At 43.1% G+C, this 18,078-nt stretch overlaps 8 protein-coding genes across 9 annotated transcripts; 4 read left to right on the forward strand and 4 right to left on the reverse strand.

The window, feature by feature from the left end:
• Positions 1-2,195: 2,195 nt before the first annotated feature.
• On the forward strand, positions 2,196-3,000 carry BCIN_09g05480 (hypothetical protein). The gene has a single exon (XM_024695234.1). The coding sequence runs from the start codon at positions 2,528-2,530 to the stop codon at positions 2,876-2,878; it is 351 nt and encodes a 116-aa protein (XP_024551028.1). The 5' UTR covers positions 2,196-2,527; the 3' UTR covers positions 2,879-3,000.
• A 340-nt stretch (positions 3,001-3,340) lies between these two features.
• On the forward strand, positions 3,341-5,474 carry BCIN_09g05490 (hypothetical protein). The gene is made up of 5 exons (XM_024695235.1): positions 3,341-3,379; positions 3,458-4,489; positions 4,592-4,854; positions 4,947-5,103; positions 5,183-5,474. Exons 2-5 carry the CDS (start codon positions 3,897-3,899, stop codon positions 5,217-5,219), a joined length of 1,050 nt encoding a protein of 349 aa, XP_024551029.1. The 5' UTR covers positions 3,341-3,379; positions 3,458-3,896; the 3' UTR covers positions 5,220-5,474.
• A 54-nt stretch (positions 5,475-5,528) lies between these two features.
• On the reverse strand, positions 5,529-6,413 carry BCIN_09g05500 (hypothetical protein). Its single transcript, XM_001551773.2, has one exon. It carries the CDS (start codon positions 6,237-6,239, stop codon positions 5,646-5,648), a length of 594 nt encoding a protein of 197 aa, XP_001551823.1. The 5' UTR covers positions 6,240-6,413; the 3' UTR covers positions 5,529-5,645.
• An 88-nt stretch (positions 6,414-6,501) lies between these two features.
• On the reverse strand, positions 6,502-10,816 carry Bcpca1. Its single transcript, XM_001551772.2, has 3 exons — positions 10,637-10,816; positions 8,623-10,583; positions 6,502-8,569 (listed from the first exon to the last, which is right to left on the reverse strand). The coding sequence occupies exons 1-3, from the start codon at positions 10,752-10,754 to the stop codon at positions 7,106-7,108; spliced, it is 3,543 nt and encodes a 1,180-aa protein (XP_001551822.1). The 5' UTR covers positions 10,755-10,816; the 3' UTR covers positions 6,502-7,105.
• Positions 10,817-11,388: 572 nt separating this feature from the next.
• Positions 11,389-12,648, reverse strand: BCIN_09g05520 (hypothetical protein). The gene has a single exon (XM_001551771.2). It carries the CDS (start codon positions 12,469-12,471, stop codon positions 11,509-11,511), a length of 963 nt encoding a protein of 320 aa, XP_001551821.2. The 5' UTR covers positions 12,472-12,648; the 3' UTR covers positions 11,389-11,508.
• A 125-nt stretch (positions 12,649-12,773) lies between these two features.
• On the forward strand, positions 12,774-14,235 carry BCIN_09g05530 (hypothetical protein). Its single transcript, XM_001551770.2, has 4 exons — positions 12,774-13,159; positions 13,213-13,697; positions 13,761-14,015; positions 14,065-14,235. Exons 1-4 carry the CDS (start codon positions 12,898-12,900, stop codon positions 14,167-14,169), a joined length of 1,107 nt encoding a protein of 368 aa, XP_001551820.1. The 5' UTR covers positions 12,774-12,897; the 3' UTR covers positions 14,170-14,235.
• Positions 14,236-14,260: 25 nt separating this feature from the next.
• Positions 14,261-16,708, reverse strand: BCIN_09g05540 (hypothetical protein). The gene is made up of 5 exons (XM_024695236.1): positions 15,991-16,708; positions 15,711-15,925; positions 15,426-15,661; positions 14,861-15,371; positions 14,261-14,807 (listed from the first exon to the last, which is right to left on the reverse strand). The coding sequence occupies exons 1-5, from the start codon at positions 16,549-16,551 to the stop codon at positions 14,267-14,269; spliced, it is 2,064 nt and encodes a 687-aa protein (XP_024551030.1). The 5' UTR covers positions 16,552-16,708; the 3' UTR covers positions 14,261-14,266.
• A 137-nt stretch (positions 16,709-16,845) lies between these two features.
• On the forward strand, positions 16,846-17,997 carry BCIN_09g05550 (hypothetical protein). 2 transcript variants are annotated; one of them, XM_024695238.1, is made up of 5 exons: positions 16,846-17,002; positions 17,055-17,068; positions 17,120-17,182; positions 17,239-17,924; positions 17,991-17,997. In XM_024695238.1, the coding sequence occupies exons 1-4, from the start codon at positions 16,946-16,948 to the stop codon at positions 17,825-17,827; spliced, it is 723 nt and encodes a 240-aa protein (XP_024551031.1). In that variant the 5' UTR covers positions 16,846-16,945; the 3' UTR covers positions 17,828-17,924; positions 17,991-17,997. The 2 variants fall into 2 exon arrangements, with proteins under 2 accessions (XP_024551031.1, XP_024551032.1); XM_024695237.1 differs by having other exon boundaries at positions 17,239-17,997.
• The last annotated feature ends 81 nt before the right edge of the window (positions 17,998-18,078 follow it).

The raw sequence follows: 18,078 nt of genomic DNA on the forward strand, positions 1-18,078 counted from the left end.
TACTGTCAATGTGAACTATTGTCTTGACCAGGTAGCTGTGTTCAAGTGATAACATAGTATGGAAATATCCTACTGGGAAGTATATATCAGGTGTCTATTGTGGGAGTTTGGTACATATTAGAGTACCATATCATTACAGCCGTATGAATCTGCAGTGATCATTTGAGGTATAGAATTCAGTTACCTCCATACATTTGCCTTGGAAAACAATACAGCTTTCTATCGAATTTTGATCCATGTTACATATGATAATCTTCGTCACGTTATCACTTCGATGCCTTTCTGGTCTGGTCTGGCACTTCTGTTTCCCGATTGAAAATACGGGGAAGTACTTTTACGTCAGATCTGTAACTTTTTGTCAAGCTTCCTATCTTGTCTCAGTGTTGCAAGCTTAATCTCCAAGCATCAAGAATTAATTTGAGATGCAGACACGCCGCAATCAGGATACTTAGATAACTATAATGTACACCCTGGGACGCCATTCGATCTTTTTGATTATACTAGGATGTTAATTGGGATTAGAACAACTTCTGGGGCTGGCGTATCGTCCATTTTCACCATGGAGTCAAGTCCAGGTGCTCCGCTAGTTATTGCAGATTTCAATCTTCAAGAAGGTGGGAAAGCTGGAATATTGTCGTCCACGCAATTGCATATGCTAGTATTTGAAGGAACTGGGATGGGCATGCAAATGGGGATGTACTGACATTAGAAAGATATCCACCTTCAACATTGGACGAAGTGGTGGTAAATTTCGCTGTTTTACTCGCTGGCAAAATCACTTTCTCGGATTATCTTGAACCGTACGAATATGTCTCTATGAATGCTGGTGATTGAGATCTAGAATCCTGTGGGTTGCCCTATTGGACCTTGCAGTATTTTTCGGCACTATTGTTTCACGCATCGCAATAGTCATCAGAAAATATAGGAAATCGTAGTACAAAAAGCAACCGAAAGCTGTACAGTTACAGGAAATAGCTAAAATCAAATCAGTGTTTTGAATACAATCGATCTTGGTAGATTCAAGGAAGGAGACTGGAAGTGTTTCTGTATTTATCCTTGTGTATACAGTGGTTCACAATCACCCAGGAACTGACAATATAATTCAAACAATCATTGTTCAGAGATCGATATTTGCTAGTCCAGGTACATATACTCTCAACGGAAGTCATATCTGGTGAGTACCTACACGGTATACTTCGCGGGAAACCAAACTAAGTCAAAATAGTTTTACTCCTCTGTGTATATGATTTATTGAATTCAGGCTCAAACGACGCATATTCATCCCTTACACTATGTATACTTTCTAGCAGTTTGTTAAAAGCTGGGGCATGACGACCAAGGAGTGTCACTGTCTACTTTTTTTCGGCAAAGAATATTGATTCTGCAGGAGCTGTGGAAATAGTCAAAGAAACAAACGAGACATTAGTTCACTTTCGCATTGTATTACTAAAGATTTTCTAGGGATACCGACTACTACTACACTACATACAAATACCTGGCTGGTATGAGTATTCCTTCGATTTCCGACCCAAATGCTGGACTAAAAGCCCACAATGCTGTATCTGTAAATTGAATCTTGATGTCAATTCCAGCTCCACCAACTGGAGTTGTCAATAAGTTTCGGTGTTCAACTTTTGGAGACGGACGTCTGTTTGTATCAGATACAAATGGGAATGTCATATGTTTAGAATCTCCGGTTGCTTTACCCCTTCGGCATACTCAGCTAGTCGACTTTAGTCAAGTTGCTATCGGCTCCACCAAAGCTCAAATTTTCACTGTACCGCACAAATTGCCATCACTTCAGTAAACGGCTGTACTGCAGGTGACAAGACTTGGCAGTGCATCAATTCAACCATACCACAGGGGTCATCAGTCCAAGGCGCAAATTTCTCTTTTCTTGGAATCTTTCACGAGCTTCCATCAATGATGCTCAAAATGCATCTTTCGGGTACGTTTCACCTGAAGTTGCCAGCACGAGTTTAAACCTCCATACCACAAATATTATACCTAAATATAGTACTCTCGTTTCTGTGTCTCTATCCGATACACCTGTTAGCAAATTTTCTATAATCTATTATGGGAATGTTATAAACGCAGGCTGTGTTGTGTCTTCATCGGGGAATACTTGTTCCTTGACTTGCATGGGAAATTCTTCGGAATACGTAAGTTTAGTATTCATTTAACATACAACCGTTGGAATTTACTAACTAGCATGACTCAGTGCGGTGGGTCATCTCTTTTGCAAATGTACTACAACGGCACAGGCGCTAATTCAAGCTTAAGCTCCATTTCTCCAATCAATTCGATCTCTTCCTCCTTCCAAATTGGTGTGATTGCCTCTTCAATATCTTCATCGTTGTCACTAGTCTCACTACTTCGTCAATCACTGCCTCATCTACAATAGAAACATGATCCAGTTCCCCTTATCGATTTCTTCGGCCCTCCTTTCTCATCAAAGAATAATCCATCGATCATAACACCAACTACTCCTTCGGTAACTAATACTGCAACATCCGGATATGCCTCAATGGGTTGTTTCAATGGCCCTACAGGAGGACCATATGGAGGACACAATCTTCCCAAATTGCTCTCCAACGGTTCAATGTGCCCCGAACTTTATATTCCTTCTGCCCTAGCTCAAGTCACTGCTCAAACCCCCATCACCTACAAATACATTGGACTAGAACATGGACGGGAGTGTTACGCGGGATCGGTGCCGCCAAACCCTGAACCAAGTAGTCTAACGGGAACGCACGCGTATACCACGACTTGCAAGGGTGATTCAAAGCAGAGCTGCGGGGGTCCAATTATGTACAACTTATACGAAGTATTTGGCTACAGCTGTGCTGGCGTCAGAGGGTGCGGTGAGCACGGCTAGTTTCTGAGGAAGTTGAAAACAAGCTTTTTAAAGGAGGTGTGATTCGGTCGAATGAACGACGTGCATATTAGATGGGGACAATGTTAAGAATTTACTTTTGCTAACTGTTGGTCTTGCTGACATTTTGACAGGGGATTTGTTTCTTACATTGTTCTTCAAGTTCAAAATAATAACACTATTTACAAAAGCTGATTCCCTTCACTACTTAGTGGAAGCAAATGATGCATCTCTCAATTGTATGCATTTCATCAATTTCAATTCGTTACATTGGAAAAATTCTGGAAATCTCATGATCGACACAGTGAATGTACATGGATAAATACTTCCGAATAGTGTTGGCAGGTTCACCCCACTTCGGCTCTTGTTAAGCCCGTCATTATCACCAATAGACACGAGGGAACAAGGGATTTTCCTTGTAGAAAGTAACATGCTCTGTACGGGGGATTACGATGGGAAGAAACTCCGAGGGGAAAATCCAATCATGAATGTGGAGAGGACTATGTGAGTTGCTTCATATAAGAGACTTTTATATGTGGGACAAGCAGGAGTCAGAACTGATCTCTTTTGAAAACATATCAGATTTTAATTTTTTTTTTGCCGACCACAATCCGCAATGGTTATCTTGTTCTCTTTGCTGTACGTGTCAGATTTCCGAACTGAAGTCATTCGGGATCATGAATGTCTAGGACCGTGTCTGATCAATTAATAATTGTTTGCAAATCAGCACCGAGGTTTTATTGGAGTAGATCTCTATTATAAGAGCTCCGCATGCCATTCTTCTTTCGGAGGGCTCTTTTTCTTCCTTTTGTGTTCTTTATATAGTTCTTTGGTTATGCAACCCTCATACAAACTACGTCAGTAATTAATTTCATGATACCCTATAGGGTTTGTTTGAGATCAACGTTTCAATCAATTGAACTGATGGTTTGGAAAGATAATTGGTTTATTCTTTGTGTTCAAAACCATTGGTTCGTATAGTAATCATTTATTTATCTATACATTTATCCTCTACAATACAATGGCTTCGTCTCCGCCCGCAGGATCTGAGCCGGCAACAGAAGCTCCAACGCCAGCTCCTGTACCAGTGACGTTAGAAGCCGATGATCCGGAAGCCTTAATCGACGATGGCGATTCAGCTCTTGGATCTGAACCCGGAAGTTCCACGACCTCACTCGCTTCAAGTATTACTAGATACCGCATAGAGAATGGACGTACATATCACGCTTACAAAGATGGAAAATACGCATACCCTAATGATGATATGGAACAAGAAAGATTAGATTTACAACATCACATATGTAGTCTTACATTTGATGGTAAGCTCTTCACGGCACCAATTGAGGCAGATAAGATTGAGAGAGTTTTGGATGTGGGTTGTGGAACGGGAATTTGGACAACGGATTTTGCGGATGAGTATCCCCAGGCTACAGTTTTGGGAATTGATTTAAGTCCTATTCAACCAATGTTTACACCTCCGAATGCAATATTTCAAGTGGATGATTTGGAGGAGGAATGGACTTTTGATGACAATGAGGCGTTTGATTTTATCCATGCGAGAATGATGACAGGAAGTCTTGGGGATTGGGATCGATTCTTTGATCAAGCTTGGAAGTGAGCTTTCTCTCATCTCTTTGTCTATTATCAACCTATTCTTAGTTATCATTTTCCCCAAACTCATAGAATTTCTGTCTGTGCTAACTTTACTCTAAATAGTAACCTGAAGCCAGGTGGATACATTGAACTTCTAGACATCCTACTCCCAGTCTCCTGCGCTGATGATACACTCAAACCCGATTCGGCGCTTCTTAAATGGTCACAATTACTGTTGGAAGGAAGCATTATAGCAGGCAGGGATCTAAATAGCGCGCTTACTTGTAAAGAGAAATTGGAGAAGAGAGGGTTTCAGGGGGTCCATCAGGCGATTTATAAGTGGCCAGGAAATAGATGGCCGAAAAATGCTAAAGCTAAGGAGATAGGTAAGTGATGATTCATCTAAACGAGGAAAAGAAGTTTTGAGGGAAGATTAAAAATGATGCCAAGAGATATATGCTAATATGAATTCAAACAGGAATGTGGCATCAAGAAAATCTCACATCAGGGCTCATGGGACTTAGCGTAGCCATATTTACAAGGCTATTAGGATGGAATGTAGAGGAACTAGAATTATTTTTGGTGGATGTTAGGAGGGAGATGAAGGATACATCAATTCATGCTTACTGGTCTATGTTAGTATTCTATTGCCCTATTCCCTAGAGGATTTTTGATAAGTGGTGCGAGGATAATCATGCTAATTGATTCCGATAGATATTCGCATTATGCGCAGAAGCCTTTAGAGGCTTAGTAAAGTACGGGAAATATGATCTTGGGCTCAATCGCGTGTAGAGGGGAGTTTGTGGTACATAAAACTGGATGATAGGAGATATCAAGGGTGGTTAAATTTGGCATCAATGGAACATATACATCTAATGCTGGTGGCCGGAGGGTTTGTTGGTGGAGCGAATCTATCAGACACATTTCACGGGAACCCAGGAAGTTAGTTCATCTGAGAGTTCAAATGTCTAAAGTTGGATTTTACCTAGTGGAATGAGAATATACATGTTCACTATCACTGGAAGATAATGAGTTTTTCTTTTCCTTTTTGGTCATCATATGAGGTTGTAAATTATAGATCATCTCATCATACTAATCTCTCCCAAATAACGTGCCTTAAGAGGAGGCAACTAAGGGGCTTTGGCGATACAGTACTCTCGTCTTCCCGGTACCCAAATCAAGCCCCAAATTTCTCTATCTCCTGCTCACTGATTCTAAATATTCCCGTCAACAAACTGCGATCATAGTATAATCTTACATCACCAATCTGCAACCCCTCAAACCCTACTTCCTCTACGACCGCCCCATTAGCATCCAGATTTTTTCCAGTTCCCTCGCCCTCAGCTTTCACCAACGTAAATACCATACTCCTCGGTACACTAATTTTCTCTCCTGTGCTCTTCACCCACCAATGAGCTATCCACTCTCCATATATTTTCCATTCCGCTTTTCCTGCTGGACCCGCCGTGCTTTCATCTAGTCCTCCGATTACAAAAAACTCCTTACTCTCCATTTCTATCTTCGAGAAGACGTCACCCCCGAATAAACCCTGAATCCATTTCCATATTACAGCGCCGCCGATGTAATCAACACCAGTAGCGTCGTGAAAGATACCACGTGGATGGTAGTAGGGAAGATATGAACCTTCGTAGGACGCGGAATTTATTTTATTGGCATATTTTTCGAGGAAATGGAGAGCGGGGTTTTGACGAGAGGACGGAGTGGGAAAGGGTCCGGTGTGTTGGTGGATTGTGGGGTTTGAGGTCGACATTTCGAAAGATGAGAAGCCCTTTTCTGAAAAATTTCGCTTTTTTTCGAAAGTTTTCTGTAGGATGGATATAGATACGTCGTGATTGCGCTTGAAGTTGTGATATATGAATAGAAAGATTGATGATGGTGGAGCTGTACCTGACGATCCGACATAACTCGAGTATCACTAATCACCGAGATGCATGAGTAGTAATCATACGAAAAGGAACCAAATTTGAAGTCAAATTGAATGAACAGTCATCATGATTATTCTCATTGATTCTTGAACCTCGGTAAGAATTGCTATTGTGTATAAATTTGTAAGCATGCGAATATACAATTCGTCCTCCGAACAATTTAACAAGTGCTCAAATTCCGTTTGATCCGGAAGTTGATATTTGTTTACTTTAGGGCAATTCAATTCTCAAGAATAACATTATATAGATGAAAGGGTGCGTGCAGAAGTTCATAGCACCCTCACGTAGACCTTATCTCCTCTCAACCCCCCCATGACTCTATTAAATCGTAAAACATTGTTTTCAATTTCAGTTCTAAATCCACCATACGACAAATCAATCTTATTTCCCTCAAATGACATTTAATCACTCTTGTATCCTAAGAATCACACTTCTTCTACTTTCATACTCCTTAGATTATATTAGAGCACATCGATAGAGGTCAAATTACCAGAACAAAAAAGTTGAAGAGAGAGATCCCAAGGTAAGCGTGATGAGATATCACCTAAGCACGTGATATTAGTCACAAGTATCTATATTGTAGAGTTTATTGAGTGCCCAAATTGGAAGAGCTTATGGTAGTTTACCAGGCCAATTAACGAATGCGGTATTTAAACGAAGTCCTGCCCATCACCACCAAGCACAAGCCAACTTAGACCTTAAAATTGGTAAAACTAGCCCACCTCAGTTGCACCCCAATAGCAATAACTGGCAAAACGCTTAAAATCTCGCCCAGACCAGCATACTGAGGTGGGATTCTTGCATTTGGAAATGCTCCTGCGGCCAAAAGAATCGCGAAGGTGTTGTAAACAAACGACCAAGTAAAGTTGAAGACAACTCGTCGATAAAAGGTCTTAGAAAGATCGATAAGGACGATAACTCCACTCAGAGCTGGTCGGATGAGAACGGCATCTGCTGCATTTTGAGCGATACCTGTGCTTCCATTGATATGCACGCCAATAGATGCTTGAGCAAGTGCCACAGCATCGTTCGTTCCATCACCGCAAAACATCACAATATTTTTTGCAGTCGATATTTCCTTGATGTATGTCTGCTTGTCGGCTGGACTGCATTGAAAGCGCACATTACTTTCAGGAAGGTTGAGAGTTCGAGAAACAGACTTGACAGACTCTTCATTGTCACCACTAATAATAGAAATCTCGATGTTCCGTCGCCTCAACTCGTTGATAACAGCCGTGGCATCTGGACGAAGTCTATCCTTAAGACCATACACTGCAACAAGATTTTTGTTGACAGTGATGCAAAAGATAGAGACCCCCAGGGAGAGGAGATTCGTGACCGCTGGTAGGTTTTCAACACCAAGCCAGTATGGATTTCCCGCACGGATTTTTTCTTCTCCCCAGGTAGCTTCAATTCCACAGCCCACAATCGAGGTGATTTCCTTCAGCTCATCTGCTTTGGTGACAGTTAACTTCAGATGAGCTGCTATGGCTGACGACACAGGATGCTTGCTACTACTTGTCAAACCAAGAATCATTGGTCCGAGTGTGATTCCTTCACCGGTTGGATATGTTTCTCTCTCCACTGCGAGTAGCCCCTGTGTGAGGGTACCCGTCTTGTCGAATACGACATGAGAGATGTTTCTAGCCCTTTCAATGGTTTCTGCTGACTTGAAGATCACGCCGTTTTTAGCAGCCACTCCACCGGCAATAACCAGAACCATAGGAACAGCTAGGCCGATTGCGCATGGACATGACACGATGAGGGCGGAGATAGCGTAAGTCATGGCGTTGATGCATGCAGTTGTCGTTGAATAATCTAGAATTCCTTTACCGACCCCTACTCTGACAACAAATACAATGACTGTGAGAACAAGAATAATTGGGACAAAGTATGCCGCTACTCTATCTGCCATATCTTGGAATCTGGCTTTGGAAGATTTTGCCTCGTCTACCATTAAACCAATTGATTTGATTGTATTGTCTCCCATAAGACGGGTTAGGCGAACTTTTAAGGTTCCAGAGTGATTTGTAGACCCGGCAACAACCGGGGAACCGGGCTGTTTGGCCACCAAGGTAGCCTCGCCCGTGATCATAGACTCGTCGACGTCCGATATGCCGGAGATAACAGTCCCATCTGTGGCGACTGATGAATCCTAGATCAATAAATTAGAAACATTCTTGAGCCTCCATTCGCATATATACATACAGGCGACACGACAAATACATCTCCATATTGCAAGAGCCGCGCATCAATCTCATTTAGAGAGTCCGAATTTGAATCTATGAGAATTGCAGTTGAGGGTTGAAGTGATTCGATAGAAATCGACTCCACAGCTCGCTGTCTTGCTAAACTAGTCACAAGACGTCCCACCATTACCAATGTTACCAGTAGCGTACTGGTTTCGAAGAAACTCCCAGTTGAAAGAGGCTTTTCATAAGCTAGGCGAGCGTAGGCAATGATGGAGTATATGTACGCGATTGACGTAGAGAGAACCACAAGAAAGTCTACTTCAATGAGATGTGAGAAAAACAGCGCTTTGAAAGCGCTGGAATACCATGGACCAGCAATGTACACCTGCACAATTGTTGCGAGGACTAGTGAAGCAGCTCCATAAGCGATTTCTCGAGGAGGAAGCTCGGCCCATGCCATAATAAGCACAGGAATAGTCAACACTATAGAGACCAGCGTCTTGAATAGCATCAAGCGAAGATGTGCTCTTCCAGATGTGATGAGAGGAGGGGCTGTCATTGGGGCTAGCTTGGCTAATTCAAAAAATGGATTGCCCATCAAATCTCTTGCGCCAAGAACCTCTGGATGATAGGTAACTCGAATAGTGCGAGTATCGTGTACGACGATACCCGAAATTCCATATGGTAGTTCTTTGTCGCCTATAAAGATTGTAGGGTCTTCCACAATAAGGTCCAGCTCGTGCCCAGACAATGTCATTTTCGAGCAAGTAAATCCAGTCATTTTCTCGATAGACTTGATAGTTTCAGTAACTTTGATATCGGCCGAGCTTGCACAAATGTCAAATTCTGCACGACCCAAGATAAGGCTAGTTTTGATATTAGAAACCGCTGGCATTGAAGTCAGAGCTTTGGAGAGTGATTTTTCGCAGCCAGTACAGGTCATCCCTTGGACACTGATGATGAGATGTTCGACTTGAAGAACACCCTTTTCCAAGTCCACCTGATCGGCGCTAGTTTTCGAGGTGTAGGGTAAAATTTCAATGTCTTGGGAGCATTTGTTACCTCCAGAAATGGTTTTGGAACAGCAAGCTTCTCTAGTGACTAGAGGTTTTCCAGCCGGATTCAAGAGATCCTGGCATACAATTTTACGACCATTTGCTTCTTCCACTCCCAGGATAGTGTGTTTCCCAGCTTGAACTTCAGTAGGACAGCATCTATCCAATGTCGACTCTTTGTCCGGTGGAGTCGAGGTTGGCTCTGAGCAGCAGCCTTTTTTGCAATCATCTAAAGGTGCAGCGATGCTAACCGGATCCACAGCTGGTTTAGAACAGCTACCTTTGCCACAACTACTTATAGATCTCGATGTAACGGCTTGTCCTACATCAGGTTCAGAACAGCATCCTTTACCACAATCCGAAGCAGGAGCTTGATCATTGAAACTTGTCTCCTCCACACAGCAGTCCGAACCCTCTTTGATTTGCTTGGGACTGGTTTTGACATCACTCCTGGGCCTAGCTTTTGCAGCAGAATTGATTCCAATATCGCTTCCAGTTTTCTCTGGTGGTGTAGAGCAACAGGTGTTTATTTTCGTCACCGCGTTCACCAACTCGTCCTTCGGGGGAGAGCAGTACAACTTTTCAGCACATGAAGCGCCTCCAACTGACTTGACAGAACTACCTCCACTAGAAGCTTTTCTAATTCCCGTCAAGAATCCATCCTTCTCCAAACTCTTGCGCCGAACAGTCCCAGACTCCAGAGCACAGCACGATTCCAAATTCAAGGAAAGCAAGACCTTGCAAATACACCCGAAGTTGTTCAATATCTCGCTATATGCAGCCTTTGCTTTAGAAAGGTGGCTCTGGCATGGTTCTTCATCGGATGGAAGTGGAATGGAAGATTGCGAGCTCGAGGGAAGCTTGTTTCGATGATTGTGCTCATTCTTGCATTCCCGACGTGCGATTTTGACAACGCAATTGTCTACATGATTTGGTTAATTAGCTGGAAATGCCACAGGGCCGGGAGGAGCCTACCATCACAGCATTTGTTCTCTGGTGAAGAGGGGGAACAGCATGCAGAGCGGGTACAAATCCTCTGCCGGACTGTGGAAGAGTCCCCTCTTCCTACTTCATCGCTACTTGAGCAAGTCATATTTCTCACGAATGCAAGTCAGAGTTGCAAAGAAAGAAAAGTTATTGGATATGCTGTTTGTCATATAATCTGTTATCTACAAAGAATACGATAACAAACTTGGCACGTTTTAGTGCCAAAGATGAATGAGGTGGTCTGTGCCCGCAGTTCTTCTTCGAAAAGGTTGAAACAGTAACAAGTATTACAAAACACCCTGATAAGTGACCGAGTTTTTCTCAAATTTAAGCGAGGACCTTCTAAAGGGTCTAGTCGACTGTTTTCTAGATAATATATTTATAATTACGACAAATTATTACTCCTGTACCCCTCAAACTGTAACAGGTCGATCAGGAATCGTTCGTGCCCAGCTCGTTTGCGGAAAAATCTGCATGACTTCAATCAGGAAGATTTAATATTGTGACACGATCACATACTAGAGCAAGTCAATAGAGATCAAATAACTAGAATAAGAAAGCCAAAGAGAAAAGAGATTTTTAAGAGATCTCTTTTATCTAAAGTATCGCTTAGTTTAAGACTAGCTTAAACTAAGATAAGCATGATGAGATATCACGTGTTTTAATACGTGATATTCGTCACATATTTCTTCGAGCTACATCTTATCCCAAATCCAAACCTACTATAACATTGTTAGTTTTGAGCAAAGTTAGTAAATTAGAATCCTGTTTATTTTCCTGCCTGTGATACAAACTCAAAACCAGACTTCTATATCACAATAGGTATTAACCGATAAATCAAAAATAATATAACAACTTAATTATAATTCTTCATACTTTAAAACGCTTCTATCTCTATCTAATACTAGACGCAACTGCGTACTTGAAGCAGTTTCGCTGCCTCGTGGAATGAATGGCTTTCTTTGCAACTCCTCCAAATATAGTTCGTAAGCAGGCATATAATCTTGAACGAACTGAATAACACTTGCATCGGTCATTCCAGTGCCTTTTACTTTCCACAAGTTGTGCTCCTGCTCTACTCTCCACCTGTAAACGTTGGCAAGCTCTTCTGTATCAAGGTGAATCAAAGAGTCGAAGTTTGCTGGGTTCATGAAAGTTGTATTATACCGACGAAGGTTATCATTGATGATCTCGAGGTTATGAAGGGGGTGATTTTGAAGTGTGTTTGTTGGGAATGTCGCATCTTCACTCAACCTCGTCGTCTGAGGCTCTTTCTGCGCACTTTCCCATTTTTGCTCGAGTTCATCTTTTTCTAATGACTTGAATCCCATACACCATCCTTCAAAGATAACAATATCCAATACGTTATCCACACTCGGAACAAAAACCTTCCAGTCTTCTTCTGGAACTCGATCTCCTTGACCCTGGAATCTGCTTTTGTCAAATGCCGGAATTTTGACGATACCGGCAGTGAGCGACTCAAAAAACTGGCTCACAAGTGCTTCATCGTGTGTCCCTGGTTGTCCTCGTACTTGTAGTAGTCCGTTATCCCGATTTTGATTTTTGATCTTGACTAAAGTATCGTGATCATGATAAAAGTCGTCGAGGGAACAAACAATGACCCTAAAATGGTGTTCGTGTTCCAAGGCTAATGCAAGCTGACTAGCATAGGTTGATTTGCCACTACCTTGCAAGCCAGATAAGGCAAGGAGAAATGGCCGGTGGAATTCTGTTTGCTGATGCTGCCACTTTGCATGATGAGCTTGAACTCGAGGGACAACAAAACTCAACATTTCCTGAATAGCGTTGTTTGGGACTGACATAGTATCGGCAAGGGCAATCAAGAACGCTCTTTGATGAATTGCGGGCTATCAGACGACTTGCTTGACTTAAGGGCAAATACTTGATTAGCCATTCAGCAACTTTGTCACAGAGCAATGTCTTCCTCGGAAGGCACATGGGTCAAGAGAGCAGCGGAGTTTTCTTTCCCCGGTGACTTCATGCATGGCATTGACAATTTGCATGGCTCTCGGAGTTGTCTTTCGCCGATATCCTTGCAAGCGACTAGGATCGGCTATCGACATTATCCCCGCAATCTTCTTCCTTACTATCGATGCTTCTCTACGTCAAGCCTTTTATCAAGTCATCCATTCCTCAACGAATACAGTATAAGTCTAATCCGAACAAGTTTATTTCTCAATAAAAATAATTACATTTCTATTTACTTATTATTTTACAGTACAGCCAAAATGTCTCCATCAACTATCAATGCATTGAAGGAATACAACATCGCGTCCATCCCAGCTGATGGGATCGGACCTGAGGTCATCGACGCAGGCATTCAAGCCCTCAATGCTCTCGCAACGACAATGGGAACATTCAAGCTCAATTTCACACACTTTGATTGGAGTTCGGAAACATATAAGAAGACAGGAAAGTACATTCCTGAAGGTGGTCTTGAAGAGTTACGGAAGAATGATGCCATTCTCTTTGGTGCTGTTGGTGCTCCAGGTAAAGGACAAAGGATGCTACAATTTTGAAGAACTAGGACTAATTACTATCAGACGTTCCCGATCATATCTCTCTCTGGGGTCTCAGATTAGCCATCTGTCAACCTTTTCAACAATACGCAAATGTTAGACCAACCAAGGTTTTCCGTGGAACCAAATCTCCACTTCGGGACTGCAAGCTCTTAGATTGGGTTATCGTTCGTGAAAACAGTGAAGGTGAATACGCTGGACAGGGTGGTCGTTCGCATCGTGGTGAGGCATGGGAGACTGCGACTGAAGTAGCAATCTTCACTCGACACGCTGTTGACAGAATTCTGCGTTTTGCATATGAAACTGCGCAGCAAAGACCCCGCAAGATGCTGACTGTGGTAACTAAGAGTAATGCGCAACGTAATGGCATGGTCCTTTGGGATGAGGTGGCGAAAGAAGTTGCAAAAGACTTCCCAGACGTCAAGATGGACTTCATGCTTGTAGACGCAATGACTTGCAGGATGGTATTAAAACCAGAGTCTTTGGATACAATTGTCGCAACAAACTTGGTAAGCTCTATCATAACCAGGAGAGCGTGGAAGTTCTGGGGTCGTTGAACTGATGGTTTGTAGCACGCTGATATTCTTTCCGATCTTGCCGCTGCTCTCGCAGGCTCCATCGGTATTGCCCCAACATCGAATCTGGACCCTAGTAGAAAGAACCCTAGTATGTTTGAGCCTATTCATGGCTCTGCCTTTGACATCACTGGGATGGGAATTTCAAATCCTGTCGCAACATTCTGGACTGCCGCGGAGATGTTGAAATGGATCGGTGAGGAAGAAGCGAGTCAAGTTCTTCTCGAGTGTGTTGAGAAGGTGTGCGAACAGGTACGTTTTATATCATCTTAATATTTCGCAAAGATAATAACAAGTTTAGGGTATCGTGACTAAGGATCTTGGTGGAAACGCAAGGACGGCAGATGTGACCGATGCGGTTTGTGCCGAGATACAGAAATATTTCAAGGGAAAGAATTCTGCGTAAATATCATGCCACTTTATGATGTTGTCCACCTTCAGTTTTATCTGTAACAATGCTTTCTGTACTCTAGAATGTTTCAATAAACTATCTCGGTTATCAATCAACGCATTCCGAAAGATGTGATAGGATCTGTTGTTCCCGTAGCAAAATTCGAAAAGTCCATCGCAATGAGTGGGTCGAACAATTCTCCTTGATAGAACTCCAGTTGATCCCATTCGTTTTCTGGAATCCTTTGTGAAGTGGCTGCTTGTGAGAAATTTGATGTTTGCTGCACGCTGAATGGTCGTGGAAATGGAATCGGAGTTTGCTGTATGCGCTTTTGAGATTCATTACTAATATTGTGAGGACTACTGATGTCTGTACGGATCGAAGAACTATTATAATAAGCTTCGTCAAGAGTGAAAATGCGATTAGTAGATTGAGTTGATGCTTCGTTCCTGTGTTGCGTTCCAGTTGCGTCTTGTGAATTCGAAGTGAAAGTTGCTTGGTTCGGCCGATTGGATCCGACGATTACTGTTGAAGCTTGATGGCTCCTATCAAGCGCATGACTAAGTTGCTTAACGGCATCGGCGCATGAGTCTGGCCATACTGTTTGGCGTAATGAGAGGTGGCCTAGAATTACCAATGTTTCTTTAGCGTATCTAAAAATGTTATTAACATGCATAGTCGAGAAGGAAGAAGAATGGTAACAAACTTTCGTGCCGGTCCAAGTTTGCAATGCCCTTCTAAAGCGGCATAGGCAAGCACAAAACAGCTCATCCATGCAGACCACGTAAAAAGCGGCCAGACCATTGGAACTCTCAGAGCTAGCGAGCCATCTGGCGATGCATTATTGCGTTGAAACTCCCTCAGGAGAGAAATTATTGCTCTGGATGAACTGATGCAGTTTTGAAGTGCAGACTGAGAATAAATGTTGGTCGAATTGGAAGCGATTAAGGGCCGATTTAAAGCTATGGTTGACTCATGCTGCAGTATTTGAATAATCAACTTGTGCGCTGGTGATAGAGACGAGCTGTTCTCGGTTTCTAAGGAATCCTCGTCTTCTTCGCTAACTTCATTCACCCATTTCGCCAACTCAGCTTGCATTTCCAAAGCACGCTCAAAGGTTTCCTCACGGCCGGACAAAGATTTGTTACGGAGCTCCAAAACGCGGCCTCGAATTCGAGCATGCTTAGAAAGGTCTGTTAGGAGACGTAATTGATGCACTATAACTTTGATCAGTTGCTAGATCATTATGGCAGTTTATAGGGTGAACATACAATTAGACTCTTCAAAGTTCGGTTGATCACTCCCACTCCGCAGATGCTTCTCCTCGCCTGGATAGCAGACGTCTATATCATCATCTCGAAGATCTAACGGAAGGCCAAGCGACTGCGAAACCATCCGTTCCATACAGTAGAGTGACCAAAACACTCGTCGTCTGAGTTGAATTTCCGTAGGATTAAAGCCGTCAAACCGGGCAGGGCATCGATGGCAACCAAGGGCATATGCCATCCTTCTCTTCTATTAACATAGCATAGTAAGATAAAGGGCGAGAGACTTACCGAACGGCTAGTCCGCCTAGTCGACTGGCATAGTTAAACTTCATCATAGAAATCAAAAAGATCTCAAGAGAAATGGTAGCCTGGAGATTCTCAAAGGTTGCTGGAAGAGCCATGGTAAACTGAAAGGTAGAGCCCAATTCTGCGTTGTTATAGAAAATGAGATGACGAGCAACTGGGGAAAGGCGTTTAGTAGATTGTCGACTGTCGGCGAGAGACTGAATTAAGAATTAGGACCGAATTACACTGAGGATGTGAGCACGGGGGTATTCGGCTTGCTTACGATTGATATAATCGACCGCACAATCAAGGCGTCAGAAGGTGCAACTGCTTGAATCCCATGTCGACTGATTATCTCAAAGATCCCCAGCACTGCTGGAGCGTGTAAGAATGGAAAGAGAGGATGCCAATTGGTAAAGTAGCTTTCCGAGAATTCTACGAGCTGATGGAAGGAGATGGGATCAGAGCTTAATTGGGAACCATCGCCAACTTCACTTTCCCGGAAAAACGGAGGGGAAGATGCGAGGAGATGAGAATTGTTGGTAGATTCTGACAACTGGTCATCCTCACCCGGCACAATGTTTTCCGAGGCAGGAGTAGCTGTATTCAAGTTTGTGTAGGCCGAGTTCGATTTTCCTGCAAGAAGCTCATAAACCGTCCGAATAAAATGAATTCCGCTCCCACTGCCAATGAACCTGGGTTTGCTCTGATCAAAGCCTGTTCTCATCAATCCAACTTCTCGCACAGGACTGCTTCCCTCGTCGACTCTCCTGCGTTTGGTGCGATGGCTGTCATTGTTTGGGGAGTGTGGGCCCAGATTGGTAGCATTTGGTGTTGGAATCATTGTGATTACGGAAGACACGTCAAAGCGTCATCATGTGAAATTCAAAAATAGGTATGAAGCATGTGAGCGAGGTCGAGGGTGTTGAAGCCGTGGAAGGGGTTTCGCGTCTTGGACACTTGTTGGACAATCATACAAGTATGCGGGGCGGGAATGTGCCATTGTGGAGATGAGAGAATGTCTTGCGAAGTCTTGGTATTTGGAGTGCATGTCCACGTGATGATCTGCAGAAATACATGAGCTAAGACATCTCACCGCCTTTGTCTTGCAGCAACAATCTTGTTTTGGATTTATCCGGACCGAGCTACTCCGGTGTTGCACATTCCCTTGACATTAAACTTCTTGGAACCCCCCACTCGACTTCATTTTCCTGCAAGCTGTCAAAACCTCACCCAGAATGTCACCACCTGTAGCTAGGTTGGCATGCGAGCCCTGTCGCCAGAGGAAGTGTAAGGCAAGTGGGTTCCTAATTCAAGCCTGTTTCGTTTGCTTATACTCATCGCTAGTGTGATAGAACACTGTACGTCATTCTCACCTATAGTTCCTGCGAGAAAAGTCTGACGAACTACAGCCCGTCATGCTCCAAATGCCAGGGAGCCCCACAAAGATGCTATTACTCCGAAGCGAACAAAAGGTACCAAGTGCATATTCTGTACCTATCAAGTTATGACTTACCAAGTTACTATCAAGAGGTTTACCCCCCGGTTATCTTGCGGGAATTGAACTCCGCCTAATTGAGACTGAAAACGCTCTACACAGAGCACTTTCGAAACTGTACAACCGTCCTGATGCTGGATTCCAAGAAAGTCCAGAATTTCTACAACTCTCCAAGGGGGAAATGATGGAGCAGTGGCAAGAGCTACCTTTGGAGTCAGAGGTTGATCTGGAAGCATGGTGGTCTCGGAAAACGAAATATGTCGAACCACTCAATGGCGAGTGGGGCTCACCGGAAGAGACTTCTACTCCCGAAACACAGATTGCTCGTAGGATCGATGGCATTCCGTCTGTTGACTGGGAGCCTACAAATGAAAGACATGGAAATGTTCCAGAGAGTACAGATACAATCATCCGGGAGACTGTGACTAGTACAGTTTCTAGTCTACCAAGGCTCTCGAACTCAATCGAAGTGCAAAAGAGTCCTGTAGACCCTCAGCTCCAGTTTGAGAGCGAAATCCCCGATTCCTCAGGCTGGCAGAGAAATACACAAATACACAATCTTAATGATACTATGGCGGTTGCAGAATCCTTTGCACGAGCGCATCATAAAACATATTTCTAGCTCAAATTGAAAAGACTGTGATAGGCAATACAAAGAGATTACACACAATGCTTCATAATTGCATTCCTGTTTCAAATGGAGGCTTCAATTTCATTATGTAAGTTGGTATGCACTATACTACTCAGACTTAAAATAATAGGAATGTGTTCTTGCGCTTTGGTAGGAATCCACACTCGGACAAATGTAATCCGTGGTAGAACTCTGCGCACTTTCCTTTATCCGGTGACTTCGAAGGCAAACCACAGCATCCG

Source organism: Botrytis cinerea, chromosome 9 (assembly GCF_000143535.2).
Source record: "Botrytis cinerea B05.10 chromosome 9, complete sequence".
NCBI classification, from domain to species: Eukaryota; Fungi; Ascomycota; class Leotiomycetes; order Helotiales; family Sclerotiniaceae; genus Botrytis; species Botrytis cinerea.

Bases quoted from the DNA above. Each gene is read 5' to 3' on its own strand.
- BCIN_09g05490 (XM_024695235.1), top strand. From the start codon at position 3,897: ATGGCTTCGTCTCCGCCCGCAGGATCTGAGCCGGCAACAGAAGCTCCA. The intron at 4,490-4,591 runs GTGAGCTTTCTC...TACTCTAAATAG, and splicing joins TTCTTTGATCAAGCTTGGAA to TAACCTGAAGCCAGGTGGAT. The intron at 4,855-4,946 runs GTAAGTGATGAT...GAATTCAAACAG, and splicing joins TGCTAAAGCTAAGGAGATAG to GAATGTGGCATCAAGAAAAT.
- BCIN_09g05480 (XM_024695234.1), top strand. From the start codon at position 2,528: ATGGGTTGTTTCAATGGCCCTACAGGAGGACCATATGGAGGACACAAT.
- Bcpca1 (XM_001551772.2), bottom strand. From the start codon at position 10,754: ATGACTTGCTCAAGTAGCGATGAAGTAGGAAGAGGGGACTCTTCCACA. The intron at 10,584-10,636 runs GTAGGCTCCTCC...CAAATCATGTAG, and splicing joins AGAGAACAAATGCTGTGATG to ACAATTGCGTTGTCAAAATC. The intron at 8,570-8,622 runs GTATGTATATAT...TTATTGATCTAG, and splicing joins ATGTATTTGTCGTGTCGCCT to GATTCATCAGTCGCCACAGA.
- BCIN_09g05500 (XM_001551773.2), bottom strand. From the start codon at position 6,239: ATGTCGACCTCAAACCCCACAATCCACCAACACACCGGACCCTTTCCC.
- BCIN_09g05550 (XM_024695237.1), top strand. From the start codon at position 16,946: ATGTCACCACCTGTAGCTAGGTTGGCATGCGAGCCCTGTCGCCAGAGG. The intron at 17,183-17,238 runs GTACCAAGTGCA...GTTACTATCAAG, and splicing joins TACTCCGAAGCGAACAAAAG to AGGTTTACCCCCCGGTTATC.
- BCIN_09g05540 (XM_024695236.1), bottom strand. From the start codon at position 16,551: ATGATTCCAACACCAAATGCTACCAATCTGGGCCCACACTCCCCAAAC. The intron at 15,372-15,425 runs GTATGTTCACCC...TCAAAGTTATAG, and splicing joins GAACTTTGAAGAGTCTAATT to TGCATCAATTACGTCTCCTA. The intron at 14,808-14,860 runs GTTTGTTACCAT...TAACATTTTTAG, and splicing joins AAACTTGGACCGGCACGAAA to ATACGCTAAAGAAACATTGG.
- BCIN_09g05520 (XM_001551771.2), bottom strand. From the start codon at position 12,471: ATGTCAGTCCCAAACAACGCTATTCAGGAAATGTTGAGTTTTGTTGTC.
- BCIN_09g05530 (XM_001551770.2), top strand. From the start codon at position 12,898: ATGTCTCCATCAACTATCAATGCATTGAAGGAATACAACATCGCGTCC. The intron at 13,160-13,212 runs GTAAAGGACAAA...AATTACTATCAG, and splicing joins TGGTGCTGTTGGTGCTCCAG to ACGTTCCCGATCATATCTCT. The intron at 13,698-13,760 runs GTAAGCTCTATC...GATGGTTTGTAG, and splicing joins CAATTGTCGCAACAAACTTG to CACGCTGATATTCTTTCCGA.